This window comes from Struthio camelus, chromosome 4 (genome assembly GCF_040807025.1).
Source record: "Struthio camelus isolate bStrCam1 chromosome 4, bStrCam1.hap1, whole genome shotgun sequence".
In the NCBI taxonomy this organism is placed as follows: Eukaryota; Metazoa; Chordata; class Aves; order Struthioniformes; family Struthionidae; genus Struthio; species Struthio camelus.
In genome coordinates, this window is record NC_090945.1 from 16965198 (window position 1) to 16981503 (window position 16306).

At 43.1% G+C, this 16306-nt stretch overlaps 1 protein-coding gene across 4 annotated transcripts in view; it reads right to left on the reverse strand.

The window, feature by feature from the left end:
- The window catches only part of INTU (inturned planar cell polarity protein), a 60538-nt gene extending 44589 nt beyond the window's left edge, over window positions 1-15949 (reverse strand). For 2 of the 4 annotated variants that reach the window (XM_068941611.1, XM_068941609.1), the window contains exons 1-2: window positions 15794-15949; window positions 6607-7193 (exon numbers count right to left, since the gene is read on the reverse strand). In XM_068941611.1, the coding sequence (XP_068797712.1) occupies window positions 6607-7193; window positions 15794-15882 (676 nt within the window). In that variant the 5' untranslated portion in view covers window positions 15883-15949. Of the gene's footprint in view, window positions 1-6606; window positions 7194-9837; window positions 10021-15793 lie in introns of those variants that run through there. The other 2 variants (XM_068941608.1, XM_068941610.1) reach the window with 2 other exon arrangements.
- Window positions 15950-16306: the final 357 nt, after the last annotated feature.

Consider the following 16306-nt stretch of genomic DNA (forward strand, 5'->3'; position numbering starts at 1 on the left):
AAATATGCTTTAAGCAAATTAGATTAAACAAAGGGTAAAATGGTATTTGCAATTGTTTCAGTTGATTTAAAAATTACTTTTTTTTTCTTTTTATTTAACTTGGTGGTTTGCAGAGTTCAGTCAAATCATCTACTTGATGCTTCCAGACTAAACCACAGGTGAATTTCAGATGTGAAACGACATTTTATTAGAGAGAAAAAGTTGCACAGATAATACTGCAAATGCATTTTTCAGTGATTCTTGTGTTCTGTAAAGAGGAAAAAAACCCTCTAACTTACTTCTCTTAAGTACAGATTAGAATAATTTTTTTCCTTTTTGCTGAAGTACATATATACTCCAACAGACAAAAGGCAAACATTTCCATGAAATGTTCTTTTCAAATTTGATCTACGATAATGTAGTCTTCCACTATTTTAGTCAAACCAGTTGCATACAAGAATTATGCTGTTAAAAATGAATAGTATTTCCACCTGCTTTTACTGGCTTGCACTTCTGCCAGAAAATGCAAGGCTCACTATTGTCTATCATGAAATGATATGGGCAATGTATGTACAAGGTGAAGAACATCAGAACAAAGTCAAAGTCTTTTCCATTTTTAGAAGAGGCAGTGCACAGCAGCAATAGAGGAAAGTTTTTTTCTGAAGCAGCTCCAAGATATCAAACCTTGAGTTAATAAATACATTTTTAGAAAAATACATGTCCTTCTCTTTAAGGAATAAAGTAAGCTTTTTGCAGGGGGGCCAGTAACAAAGAACGAATAATCAAGCTTTTGAGTTCTGTCATTTATATAAAAAGATGATTCTCAGTCCTCAAAGAAGCTGCAACACACCCCCCCATATGTTCTCCATACAAAACCAAACAGACCTGAGTTTTACTAGAGTGATGGAACAGAGCTAGAGGACAGTCAGGAGTTCTCTCCTGTTTTCTTTCTTCAGTCTTTTCACCTTCTCCTCCTTCTCATTAGAAAAGACTTATCACATCAAGTCAGTACTGGCTAATAACTACATACATTGCTCTCAAACATCTGCTTTGCAAATGGCTGATGACATTATTCCTGATTTCCTAAAAAGAGAAAGTTTAGAAAAGTCTTGGGACTTTTGGCATCTCGAAAATGTGTATTTCAAAACTGCCTATTGCTTTGCCCTATATGAGGCACAGATCTAGTATCTCTATTAAGTCTACATGCCCTAGAGAGAAACTTGAGTGTAATTTTTCAAGAAGCAGAATTTCATCACATGAAGCTAGGGGACGCTGGTTGATAACTGAATACCACTTACATGCTGTGATGGAAAGTGAACATTTTGGGTTGAACTAAAATCAGAATCATGCTGTTCACGTGAGAGAGGACTGAGAACGCTTTCTCATGAAATCTTGGTATTTAGCTTCCCCTGTTCTTGGTAGTGACTTAGAGGAACGCTCATAAATGTTCACATACTCCTTTCCAAAAAAGGCACAGTGTGTGGAAAACATTGTACTGAAGAAAGCCAGATCAATTACTTGCTTTATATGTTAAGAGGCTGCTTTTACCCAAACCAATGCTGTTATGCTTCAAGAGGAGATTAAAAGAACATAAACGGACATCCCGAACTCCGCAGTGAGAACATAGCTTATGCAAGCTCTGCATTTCTATCTTAAATGTCCAACATCTCTGCTTTAGGGAGCCTTTTCAGCAAATTACCATATATGGCAATCTCTCTCGAAAATCTCAAACTCTCACAGTATTATAGCTCTTTCACGGACATTTTTCTGACAGGCATCCTAGCTTCACGTTCATCTTGCAAACGACAAAGATAGCATTTACCTTGACTGTAGGAAGATGCCTACAAGTTACTTCGGTAGATGCGTTATTGTTTTAAACGACTACTTTATGCTATACACACTTAACATGTACTTTTCTCTCTAGCAATGATTGCCTGTTTCACCAATCCATGACCAATCATTGAATTAAGACATTATTCAGAGGACTTGAACTTTGGATCTCCAGCAGTGAGATCTGTGTTTTTACTATTAAAATTAAAGGAGCAAGGATTGCTTCTTAAACATTTCTTTGTTCAGGGGAAACAAACAAACAACTCTCCCACATAACACCAGTAAAACTGTTGGATCAGAGCCCCAAAGAAAACCACCTGTCAGTAAATGGGATTGGACCTTTCAGCTGAAGCTTGCAACAACAGCTTGCATCTTCTGCATACTCATTCAAGACTAGATTATTAGGGTTTTACCTTTACTATTATTCAGGATTAACCCCTGTCCCTCCAGGTAGTTCTCACAGCATTTTGACAGGTAGAACTAACGATCAGGTGAGAGGATTCAAGCAAAATGTTCAGATACTCAGTGATGAGTGCAATAAGAATTAAAGGTAATTTCTAAGTAGGTAACAACGAGTACTCTGTGGTAGCAAAGAGCTGCTCTGTATTTTCAGTGCCACTGAAATAACTTTTCCATTTATACCACTGTGAAGATGATCAGCAGGAACACTTAAGAAGTATCCCTTGCTCAAAATTGGGGGTATCTCAATCTGAGGAGAAGAAATCATATTATAATGGCTTTTCCTACCATAACCTTTCTTTGCCTGGACCTAAAAGTCACTATTTGGTGGAGCTTTTTGTCTTTCAAGACAATTTCAAAGCTGAGACTTAATCTAAGAGTTTTCTAGAAAGTTTTACGTAGCAGACCAAGCTGTGCACCTTGTTAACAATGAACTCAGGTAAGGAAAAATAATTTTGCCAAAAATGCAGAAAACATTTAAGAAACCTGAGATATAAGCAACTGCATTTCATCTTAACTAGAATGAAAGTGACAGCAAGAACTTCACATCAATGAGGGCTTTCCTCGTTTTTCTGAAAATTTAAGATGGATGGTAGACATGAAATACATGAAAGAGATAAATGAACTGAAAAACTCAACACATGGATAGAGAGGCATCTTTTACAGAGTTACAAAGCAGCAGCTTTTTATCTTAAAAAATTGTTATATGTACTTTCATACGGTCAGTGGCTACACTCTGCCCACTTAATGACTTACGGCTTCCATATGCAAAATTAAAAAGAAATTAAAATTAAAATGTAGTGCACAAATAATAAACAGATGTTTTAACTGTTAAAAGCTGCAGAGATACACGTTTCTGAATTAACTGGAGACGCCACCTGAAGAAAGTGATTATTCGGGAGGAAAAAAGCAGTTACTTCTACTAAAAATGTTAAAGCAATAATCACTTTGTAACTGTTTATTCAGAGTGAAAACACAGAGTTTAGTCTCGCTCACGATTCAGCCTTGGCAGCCATTTAAGTGGCTAACAGACTTATCACTGACAAATTAACTAATTTGCCAATGGAAATACAAATTAATTTGTAACTTGGTTATATTTCAAACTACTACAAACCCAAGTCTTGGAGGAAAAAAAAAACCCTCAAACCCTAGAGAGCTCAAATGTAAGTAAGCTGAGCGAGTTAGAAGACTGTTGGGCATAACTGCCAGGGTGTTGGTAGCAGGGGGCTGCAGGGGTGCCCTGTGTGGGAGGAAGCCAAGAGCTGCCCCAGGCAGTCACAGCTGATTCTGACACCGTAAACACCCCATTGCCTGCCAAAACTTCAGCCAGCCGGGGAGCCCTTGGCCCCTCTGCTCAGATGTGTTTAAGGAAGAGCTGCGGCCGCTAGGGAAAGGGTCTGCAGGAGACCCATGCCACAACAGGGACACTCCTGTGGGACTGTGGATCATAGGCAGCCTGCACCAGGGCAGGGACACCCCTGAGGAGACTGCAGTCAGAGGAGGACTCGCGCTGGAGCAAAGGGAAATGAGAAAGAAGCAAGGAGCAACAGAAGGAAACTGTTACACACCTGACCTCAAACTCCCGCACGGCCCTTCACTTCACTGAAGGAATTGGGACGGAGCGAACGTAACGCATGGCAAAAATGGGGGACTAGGAAGGTGGCCAGGAGAGGCGTTTGACTGAAGCCGAGCTTGGGGGGGGGTGAGGAAAGGCGTTTCCTGAACTGTTTAACTGTTTCTTTCTTTCCGTTTTCTTAATACCTGAAAGAATGATTTGAAGATTTAGGTTGATAAGCAGTAAATTCAACTCAGTAACAACTCCCTGAGCCAGGACTGTTTTACCTGTGACAAACACTCGATGCAAAACAGTCACCAGGAAGACCACGGTGTGTTATTTTAAAGCATGCATTCTCAAACGGAAGCGTACTTGGTGTCTGCTTCACAAAGCAAGGGGTCTGCATCATCATATCACGTCATCCTCCCATGCACACGCATAATTAAAAACAAACAAGAACAGGTTAGTGTCTGTGAATATGCAAGTCCATGAAGATGAACAAAGTTATAAGCACGAGGAAAAGGCAACACACTATACTGATATGGCACTTCACATTTGAGAATGGCTAGATAAACTGCTAACATTTGTGCAAGTACTTCAATTTTATGCCGGCCACAGAAATATTCTTTACTGTCTGTTTCCACAATTGACAACAGGATTCCCAAGACTTGCTTTTAACAGTTCAAAAAACCCACCAAAACAAAACAAAAAACACCCCAGACTCTTCAAATCCTGACAGGGTCAGAAGTCGGATGGAAAGGTCATCTACGAAGCTACAGGCATTTCCAAATCCGGTTTTGGGTATGTACCATAACTATCTCATCCTCTGATGTGCAATGCGAAGACAGTAAACCAGACAGCTTTTTGACAGGAGCAAAGATTTTTACTGTATATTCTTTATGCCAAAAGCACTGAAACCTGAGCATCTAATTTATGCAAAACATCCCTGTATCTAGACAGCACATAAAAATTTTAGAGTACTCAGTGTTCACTGCAGATGTATAATTTGAAAGTATTTTTATATGAAAATTATACATTTTATACTGTTGGCACACAATGCAGCTCATTTTCTCAGTTCAAAGCTGAATAACTGCAGTATGCCTGAAAATATTTGTTTCCAACATGCAAAAACAGACAATATTGGTGATGATAGCCTAGGACGTATTAAACTACTAGGTTCTTTAGATGAAATGTTCTTCTATTTAAAAACAATGAAACAAAAAAAATACACCGTAAAATTTTAGTTGTCCCCTTCAGCTCCAGAAAGCATCAAGAGCTGCTAATGAAGGACTGCCACCATTCAGAAGGTTAGCCTTATCTCCTAGGTCTAGTATTTGCCTATGCTGTTCTGCCTTCTTGCTTGTTCTTAAAAATAGGCAATTATATATAAACTTGCCTCCCAAAATTCACTTAAAGGTTATAAGCACCATTATACTAATTAGGTTAAAACTCATTAAGTGCAACACATCAAGCTGAAAATTACTTTCTTCCCCCCTTCCCGTCCCCCATTCTGCACCCATTTCTTGATTAATCGGTTCTTCCCGGTAAAATCTGGAAGTTATCCAGTTTTCCCCCTGGAGTATTCTTTAGCATCCCTGCCCAAAACACACGCTAGAAGAATCAGCTAGTCAAAGCACGATTTGTCTTTTTACGCACACAACACTGGAATTTCTAAAGCACTCATGCTGACTTTGTGGGATTTGTGCAACTACAGTATTCAGATTTTCATGATCTTCTAACCAGCATCACATATCTTTGCTCTCTTCCTGCCAGGGAACAACTTGAAGGATACCTGAAGTCTCCCACCCTTCACAGATGTAGGCTAGCTGCTGCACATTTACAGTCTGTGAGGCTGGGGTCTCGTGAGCGCTGAGCCATTTTAATGTCCCCGACGCTAGAAGTGGGAATTCTTGCTTCTGCTCCCTCACGACTGGCCACAGAAGATCCTTCCCCTCCCTTATTCAAGCTCTGGTGCTTATTAGACTTTCTGTGACCCAGTTTAACTTACTAGACCAGCAAAAAAACTAGCCACAGTTTTTCTTCTGGATTAGTTTTCTGCCAGGTTATTTAGTTGCATCAGCTCATGGAAGTGTCTGAGAAGAGCCAAACCAACACAAAAGAGAGCTGCTGTACCGGCTCACCGCCTCAAACAGCAGACCCACTATATACGGGAGGCCTTACGATCACAACTGCCAAAGAAGCAGCTTTTACCTCTGCTAAACAGAAGAACATTGAAACACAAAGGTGAAGAGAGGAGGTCTGTAACACATGAACATGCCTTTTTCAGTATCTTTTCCTCATTTTTTTAAGTCTCAAAATCTAGATAATGTGTATACGGTAAAGCTTCTTATTGGGGGAGGGAGATAAAAACAAAACACAGTATTTGGCTAACTTCAGTTTTTCTACAGCCCCACTTTTCTTTTTGAGAGAGTCCCGCACTAAATTCAAGGTTGGGTTTTTTGTTGTTGTTGTTTTTTCCAAATTACTAACTTCAAGTCGCTCACTCCCTATAGGCTTGAAGGGTAGTCATCTCCTTAGTATCTTAATTCCTTCTCGTTTACATCACGTTCTCAAAACCAGTAATATGGTAAAATTGAACAGGAAGCAAAACACCAAATGCAAGGACATTTATTTAAAATAATACCTAAGGCACAGAGAAAATAGTTGTTTAAATAATGACCTAAGTCTCAGAAATATTCAAGTCATCTGCCTCTCTCAAAAGCAAACAAAATCTTCATTTCAAAGGGAGACAGCAAAAGTTAACTGTTTGTTTGATTACTTACCAATCAAAATTTGACCAGTTTTAATTGCTGAACTACCGGGCACCAAACCATGTACTACAAGCTTCTCTTCACCATTTCCTCTGATGCCTTTATCCTTCCCGCCTTGTTTTTCTGCTCTTCTGCTGCTCCATGAAGACTGATGAACAATCCCTACTAAGGCCTCCAGGAGCCTGAGCGGCTTCTCACCCCCAGCACTGCACAGTTTTCTGGGATTTACATAAACATATACATCTTTGAATTTCTGCTGGACAGTGACACCCATTTTCTGAGCAGACTGGTGTTTCAATATAGAAGTAGGACCAGGAGAGTGCCCATTACAGCTTCCACTGCCTTTTTTACCAGAATACTTTGGCAAAAGATTCTTCTTTTTTAAAATTTTGGTGAATTTCTTCAGTTTATATTTTCTTTCTTTTCGTGATCCCTCTTGAATAACTTCAGCTTCATTTTCACGAAATCTGACGTGATTCACGGCTGGCATTTCTGGACAGCTGTTGTGAAGCAGAGTTTCTTCTTCACTTTCACTCAGTTCTAAATAAAATAATTCTCCATTTTTCTGCACACCATCCAACCACTCAGGCTCGAGGTCACTGGGAAAGAAAGAAGAACGATCAGCGATAGCTCTGATAAGGAGGGTTGCGATGCAAGTGACATCTGTTTACTTCAAGTACAGAGGGGTTAAGGAGAGCGTGAGGGGGGAAAAAAAAAGCGTTATTCACTATTCCATTTTGTTAAAAATCTTGTTCCTTTCACATATAAGTTTTAATAAGTAATTATATTTCTGGGCACAATGAGGCTTTCTTTTATAGAAAAAACACCATCCTATTTGTCCTCTCCCCTTATTTTTCCCATACACTTTTAAAAGGATTGCACTGCAAGCCCTTTGAAAGACAAGATTAATGTTTTAAAAACCACTTTAATACAACAAAAAAACCAAGATGAAACTCCAACAACTCTTTTTTTTAGACAAGTTTAAAATAGTGTACTCAAACTCACATGCAAAAAATACAAAACAGGAAAAAGTAAATACGCAGTACTGCTACAGAAAAAGTTTGGCAGTTGGAGCGGATCACTTTAAATAAGTCAACAGCACCATGCTGTTGCACAGAAAGAGCGAAGCAACTGAAAGATGTATTAACAGGAGTACCATATGCCGCACAAAACATTTTTTTGTCCTAGTTTGACAACGGCAATGTGTCAACCATGTCCAGTTTTGGACAGTACATTTTAAGAAACAGATAATTACTGGAACAAACCAGTACAAAAATGTTATTACTTGAACAAACCGAAATGGAGACTGACATAATAATTAAGATCATACGCTGCGCCAAGTTGTTAACATACATCTTATACGACAACTAGTTATACTTCACTGAATAAGGGAAGCAAATTTTGCTTAGCGGTAGTATTAGTACAGCATTCAAATATACCATTAATTTGAATATACATAAACGATACAGCTTCAAGGTCTAGCTGAGCAAAGAACAGTATACACGAACACTGCACCAGAACAATGTTAAGGGGTCAAAGAGAGGATCTCACTGAACTAAGAGCATAAAGAGCCATCCAGTATTATTCTCTCCTGGAATCCCAGTGACTTAAAGAAGTCTCCCGATGTTGCAGATAAAAACAAACACCAGGCACTTCCTCCACATTTATTATTTTGCCCAAGTTTATGCTCTTAAGCCACCACCTGTGATAATTTAAACATTCTGGATGTAGCTACTATGGTCATGACTAAGCCAGAATTTGAATCTTTACAAGTTCTTACTTAAGAAGGTATTAGAATGATAACAACACGCAATAAGCATTAAGGCCAGACATCTGATCCAACACCTCTCTAAAGGCATTATGTAGGAAATAACATTACTCTTTTTTTTTTAGTTATTATTATTATTATTAAAGAAATCACACATTCTAGTACATGTAAGAAAAGTGAGGGAAAAAAATTAATAAGGAAACATTAGAAATTCACAATAAAATAACATTTGGGTTAGCAGAAACTCCTATGGCACATGATAGCCTTTTAACTCCCTCTTCGAAAGGGACCGCGCTCTTTGGAAATGCTTTTTCTTCTTGGCGGCACGTGCCAAAATTTCAGTTTGCACAGCAATTCCTACACTCATGTGCTCCAAGCTTCCTCACCAGTTTTTATTGGAACCTATTATACGGTCCAAAGGGGAAAAAAGAGAAAGAGAAAGCCGCACGGAAAGAAAGAGTGAGACACGAGGTCCGACCAGAACGCAGGTGTACACCCAACAGCCTTGCCTCTCGCTGCGCTAGGTGTATGGGACAGCTCCAACACAATGTACGTTTAAACACACTTCATACCTCTCCTATGGGAGTTTTCCTCTTTTTTTTTTTCCCTCTTCACTGTATTATACACCGAAAATACATGCAGAGTAGAATGCCATCCATTAGACTTTAAAACATACACTCGAAATGACGAGCAGAGATGCTTTAACAGGTAGGCAGAGGAAGGGAGGCAGACTGGGAATAAATTTTTATAAAATCAAATAGGAAATAGTTTTCTTCTCACTTCCCATTTCCCAAAAGACAGACGATTAAAGAGAAGAAATGCATCTCAACTGATAAAGCATTTTTAATATTATATGAGCCAAGTCCATTCTTTCATTTATCTTTCTGTGGGGATACAGGAACTGATCCAAAGATCGCCTATGAGCTAAACTAATACTGGAGCTCGTCACGGTACTTTTAGGGCTACTATGCTAAGAAAAAGTCGTCTTAAAAGAGGAAAAAATATATACGTTTTCCGCGTGTAGAAATGACAACATACCACAAGCTAATACTCTTTACTTAAGTACACCATCTGATTATAGTGGGGACAGTTACTGACGGCAGTCTTCTGCCCTCACTAAGAAAACCACCTTCAGAAAGAATACCCTGGGGGCGGGGGGGATTTCCATGTACTACAATAAACGCTTTAGTCTCCCAAGCACCGGCAGGCTCTAACCGCACGCACTCCGCTTTCAGAGGACCGCGGCAGGAGCCCGCAGCCGCCCGGGGCTGTGCTCCCTCCCGGCTGCGCCGCGCCTCGCCTCGCCTCGCCCCGCCCGGGCACCAGGCGGAGCAACGCCTCGCCGCGCGCCGTTGGCGCCCCGCTAACGGACAGCGCCGCCAGCTCCCGGCGGCCCGCGCGCCGGGAAACCGCCTCAGCGCGCGCCCGCCCGCCCGCAGCGGCGGCCTCAGCGCGCGCGCGCACCCTGCCCTTACTCGGAGCTCGCGGACAGCGAGGTGGCGCACGAGTCGCTGTCGCTCCCGCTGCTGCTGCTGCCGCCGCCCGCGCGCTCAGCGCCTTCTCCCCGCCGCGGCTCCATGCCAGCAACGGCTCCGCGCCCGCTGCCGCCGTCTCCCCCGGACGCCATGACAGCCGCGCCCCCGCGTGACCAGCCCCGCGCCCTCCCATTGGCGGCCCCGGCGCGGAGCCATGGAGACGGGGGAAGCTCGAAGCGGCGGCGTGGCCGGGGAAGGCGGGCAGTTGAAGCCCCCCCCCTACTCTGCCGCCGGCACCCTACAAAGGGGAAGCGGCTTCGGGGAAACCCCAGCCTTCGCGCAGCACCCGGCCTCCAAAGCAGGCAGCTCCCGGGGGAAACGCGCTCGGGCTGCAGCCCGCGGCGCCCCTCGCGCCGCCTCAGGCACGCGCGGACCGTTAACGGGCGCTTTCGCCGCCTGTGAGGCCCGGCACCCGCCACCGTCCCGGTCGGAGCCGGCAACCGGCCCGTCTCTGAGCGCGGCACGCACCGCCCCCCGACTCTGGAGGAGGTAAACTGTAGTTTTAGCGCGGCATCTGGCAGAAAGACCCCACTCTCCTTCGTTTTTCCACTCGCAGGGATAATAAACACTTGAAAGTGCCCAACCTCTCAGTTTACTTCCTCAAAACAAGCGTCTAAGGTCCACCAGTCTCTTGAAAAGTCAGTGGGTCAATATGGAACACATAATGGAGAACAGACTATTTATTTAGTTGTCCGATAACAAGGCCCCAGCAACAGTCCCATAAAAGAGACTATTAATGAAACTCAAGAGTCCTGGGGTGAGCCTCAAAGTTCTCCTTATAATCAAAAACCGATTTGGGAAGAGAAAGCTGAGTTAAAGAGTAATTTTCATCATGTCCAATAGTGAGCAGTGGCATACCTCTGTGCTTCACATTATGCTTTATTATAATCATTTAAAGAGTCATGAGATAGTAAAATCACTTTTCTTCAGGTTAGTCAGGACAGCAGTTAAGTTAGGGAGGAAGATGAAAGACTTCAGACTGACCCAAACAAGCTATATGATTGGGCATCTTAATGATAAGGTAAATGCAGTCCACAAATGCAAAATCATGCACAATAAAGGGAGATGGGGGGAAAAAAAACTACTCAGTTTTCAAGACTTAAATTATTCATATCCATGAAGAACAAGACCCATGGCAACCCTGCAGACAACTTGCTGTGTAGCTATGTCCATAAGCCTATCAAGATAGCATGGTGCATAAGGAAAGGGATGGAGAATAATTGTTGGAACAGTTTTAATACTTTGGATTTAATCTCTACTCAGTGGGATATTTGTATAGCTTCACCAGTGAGTTTTTATAGTGCTGGAGCATATTGCAGAAGTCACAGAATTCTGGTATGAGATTCCTGTGCTTTAAACTGTCTTAGAGAAACATTCACTAGTATATATGATTTCAAGCGAATTAACAGACAGGAATGTTTTGGACTCATATCCTTAACTATGTGATTAAGGCTTCAACTGGAGCAGTCAGAGATATCCTAAACTAGATTCTGTGGCCTTTCTGAAGTGCCTATATGAGACCTCTTATTTTACAGGTAATCACTGTTGTATGATTTTCATCATACAAAGCTATCCAAAGGAGGAAACAGAAATATTCCCTGCCAAAAAAAAAAAAAAAATTAAGCCAAAGCTTAGCAGAATGGTTTCATTCAGTTTAGGACAGGACATGAAGATAATTTAAGTTTTTCCTATCTTAGCTGGCAACAACCACTTTACTCAAAGTATACAATCCATGCATGGTAGATAGGTAAACAGATTCAGACCTTTAATTACCTGCAATTGGCAAAATGCAAGTTATACACCAACCTTCACTTTCTGTTGCTTCCAGAAAAACAGGTGGAAAAAATAAACATTTTAAAAGCACCTTACTTCCCAAACAATTTACTTCCTCAAAACAGTCTGCATAAACAGCATTTTCCAAAGAGCCTAATGACTTGGGATTTTCTAAAAGGGATACTGCAGGAGTTAGAATTTGAATAGAGGTAGGTGAGATATACAGTCCCACCCTCCCCAATTCCACTTATATTTGCTAGCACCTTTAATACAGTGAACAGCACCAAAGTGTTTTTGTAGAGAAGTGATAGTCTATGCCAGATGGTCCTGTTAGGTATGTTAAATTTCACTGAGTTCAAGAGTTGGTTAATTGTTTCCAGTTGCTTGCTCAGTAAGCGAGAAATACGGGCTCTCCTAAAAGGAGGAGGAAGTCTTATGCTACTTGCTGTTGTACAGGGATAACCATACTATGAAGGAAAAGATGATGGAAGATTTTAGTCCACTGAGAGAAGTAGCTTAGTATGTCTCTGAAATGGTTGGGGGATATTTGCTGCTAGAGGGACAATTAAAGATTGCAAGACACATTCATCTCACAAAGCAGGGTTTTATTTTAGTGGAGACACAGATTTTCCTACACAATCCCTCTTGAAAAGAGAGTCTCTCACAATTTCTTGTGCATAACTGTTAGAAAGAGATTTGAAATGATTAGTCTTCTAGCAGATCTTTTCCACTTAGCCCAAGTAGTTGGGCTGATACTTCTAAGAAACTCATGAGCCTCAGAACTCCATAAACCTTCCCTGCTAGGTTGCTGTTATTAACAAGCAGATGGTAAAAAATTGCCATAGGGCATCACTGGCACCAATATTACTACTTTCCCTTACTGGACAAATGGTTAATGAACATTTTAAAGTGGACAATTAAAGGACACTGTCTTTTGCCTAAGGGTTGTTCTGATTAGCTGTTCCTGCAAGGAACTAACTCCATGTGCACACATTAATTTCAGAACAAGAGTTCCTTGTTTCTTTTTAGCTTTAACCTGCTTCTAAAATTATTATGCTTTAAAATTAACAGCCTACCTTGATTCAAATTAATATTCAAGAGTGGATCAGGGTTACAAGAGAACAGTGTATATGAGATACCAAGGAGCAATACTGGGCCTCTCTAGTAAAGAGGGAAGATAACAGTATAATACAATTTTGGTTTTGTTGTACAGATACTTCTAACTCCTACTCTAACCACCGTCCACATAAAAGAAAATTTAAACTACTAACATTTTTCCTTCATTGTTACATATTGACAGCTGATTTTTTCAACCTGATGAAGAGAAGAGGCTTGAGTTTAGTCTCTTCTCCAGTAGCAGGTGGAACTTTGGCAAGTTTAGGATGTGTGATTGTGACTTTTCTAACTTGCATTGTTTGGTTTTGTGTAGTTGGGCCCAATCTTACCAGTTTTACCAGGACCCATCATTCGCCAATGATATGCCAGACCAATTGCATTGATTCACATTCAGAAGGTGTATTGGGCCTGAATCACGGATATGGTTGGGCGAAAAAGGGGACAGTTTTGTGCCTCTGATATTTTGGGGCCAATTACCATTCCCTTTTCTATCTTTCTTAGACTGGCAACATTTATCAACAGCATTTTAAACGGCCCTTTGCTTTCCCCCTCCCCTTCTGTACTTGAAATTACAGCTCTACCGAAAAAGAAATAAGACCACCTAAATGGCTTATTATTGTTTTTTTTTTCCTCCCTTCCTACTTGTTTTCAAATCAGATATTCAACTTCTGGAGCAGCCGAGTGTTTCCAGGGAGGCTCTATCAACAACTGGACAGATAAAACATGACACAGGTACCAAGCACATAAAACTAAGATCGAGGAAAGTATTTTCTTCTCTAACAATTCTGTTTCTTATTGTTAACACCTGCTTTGATCAAACACCTCGGGGGAAAAAAAAACAACAGAAAAGCTGGTTTGCTAAAGAGTGCTAAATTCAAGACCTTTCAGCTATAGATTTAAATTAATGTATTTCTCCAGCACGCAGCTTCAGCTAAAATATGCAAGACAGAAACAGGTTCCTCTTTTTTTTGAGGATTATGGACATTACAACTCCCCCCTCAAAATCTTGCTTTACTTAGGAGAGGCAAAGGCATACACTTTTCACAGGCATTACTTAATAAGGTTTTGTGTTTACAGTAAGGTTTTCATAAGATTATATAAACAAGTTCTTGTGATTACAAAATCCTTTGTTCACAGCTTTTCTGACATTATTACACAGAGCCCATCCACAGCCAAGAATTGAAAAGTGACACTGCACTGTCATTTTAATTGGGGTATTTACATTTAAACAGACTAAACTGAGATTGAAGGCTACCTTTGTGACAAAAAGAAAAACCAGGTGAGAAAACACTCCAATGCTGAATGAATAAATTAAAACAGACTGCTCTTTCTGACCTTTTAAACTTCTATATCAACTCCCTTTATGCAATTGTTAAAATGGATCATAAAAAGTATTTCAGAAGAAGAATGTAAGAACAATGGAAGGCAACCAGGAAGAATTCAGAAAGACTAGTTCAACCTATCTCATTCTTTTAGAAAACAATCTTATAGGGTTAAGAGTTCTTACTAGCATGAAAAGTACCAGTAATTGTAAATAAGACTCTTCCTACTGTTTTTATTTTCGCTTTAAATTACAGGCTTTTTTAGGATCACCTGCTATGCATGACAGGCAGGTCAAGCATGAAAGAAAACTATTATGCACAGTCAATCAACATGCAAATGTAGTACCTTAGTACACAGAAAGTATATTAATATAAGCAAAACCACTGGGCAGCATGTTTTTAATCTGACTTTGAGGCAGAACATTTTCTGTAAAGTCACTGACAAATGTATCCACAGCATTTCAGATATCAGAAGGTCCCTGGTAGCATATGGGAGCGCTTACTGCTCACGCAGATAAAGCTGCTTCAGAGTGCAGTACAGCAATAGACTGATTCCAGAGCGCCCTACCTGCCTGCACTCAATGTTTTCATCCTTGATGTTCATAGGAATGGAGTTTAAGTGACTATTCAGTTTTGTGCTTTGGGCTGGAGAGGAGCTGAGTTAATAGTTAAGTTCCCAGTTCCCTTAGCAATATCTGCTTGGAGTTGGCCCTGAGGAAAACTGCATGTTTTCTTTGTGGTAGGAAATAAACCAATTTAGCAGAGAAAATATTTTAAGAAACAGGCACGTTACAGAACAACTGCAGATGATTTTTGTTGGATACTGCTGAGTGGGATGGTGCTTTCCTTGTAGTATAAAGTATAAGTGGCTCTCAGCTGCTGCAAAGAAGACAACATTGAGAGTGGCTTTCAGAGTCCTGTACAGGCCTGCTGAATGAAGTCTTATTGTCAAGATTTCTCTGAGGGGAAAAGTGTGGAGAATTGCATGATAGGGATGGTGAAAGCAGTGGAAAAAGCAACTTTTTCTCCGTGTTCTTCCTGCACATTCACTTAAGGATTTCCCGGCTTGGATGATTTGTGTGTGTGAGTTGGATTTTTTTTTTCTTTAAGTTAAAAACTAGTTCAAAACGCTTATGCACTCATACATCAGAGCTGTCCTCCAACAACCTGCTTTCTTGCCTGCATAAGAAAACCATTAGCATCTTGAGTCCCCATACAGCACTGGAGGGTGCCCTACGGCCCGTGCCAAGTGCCTTAGCCGCGCTCCCCGAGGGGCCGCTGCCTCCCAGGGCGGGAGCTCACCCAGGCGCCCAGCAGGTCCCCGGCCGGCAGCCCGCCCGGCCCGCGCCCCCTCCCGTTCCCGCTTTCCAGCCTAAGCGACCAGAGAGGCTGCCCGCGGGGAGCCCCGGGGCAGAGGCGGCAGCTGGAACTGCCCCGCCCGGGCTGCCGCCTTCCCCGGGGCAGCGGGGGGCTCCGCGCCTGGCAGGGCCCCCCCCCCCTCGCTTGGGGGCTCCACGCCGCGCTGCTTCTGCCCTGGAGGAGGCAGGCAGAGAGCACGAATGGCCAGAGCTGCCCGCCCCCCCCGCCCAGCGCAGACGCCAGTGCCCCTGTGCCGCCCCTGCCAGCGGCACGAAGCAGCCGGCGGCGGCCGCCCGCCCGCCCGCCTTGCCGCGGCCGGCACTGACCTGTGCAACAAGACGCTCTGCACCGAGTCCAGGTCCTCCAGGTTCCTGGTGACGGGCCGCGGGATGCTGAACCTGCCCGCGGCGAACATCGCGGGCGGCAGCCGCCCTTCATCGCCCGCAGCCGAGCGCCGCTGCCGGCCCGGCCCGGCCCGGCGGGGGCGGGGGCGCGGGCAGGGGCGGCGGAGCGCGGCCACGGAGCCGCCCGCCCCGCGGCACCGCAGACTGAGGCGGCTCCGGGCGGGCAGGTGGGAGCCCTTCAACCCGCCCGCCTCCGCCGCGCCCCCCGCGGTCCTAGAGCCCGCCGCCGCGCCCGCCGCCTCGGCGCCGGCCGGTCCCGCGCAGCTGGGAGTCGCGGCGCGCCCCGGGCAGCGAGCGGAGCGCTGGGGACCCAGCCCGAGAGAAAGGGTGCTCTCCCGCTGCCTGGCCGGGAGTGGAAGGGGACTGGGGCGGGGGCCTCTGTCCCAGATCTCTTACCGGCCACGGAAGGGGGGGCCTGTCTACACGGCACTGTCT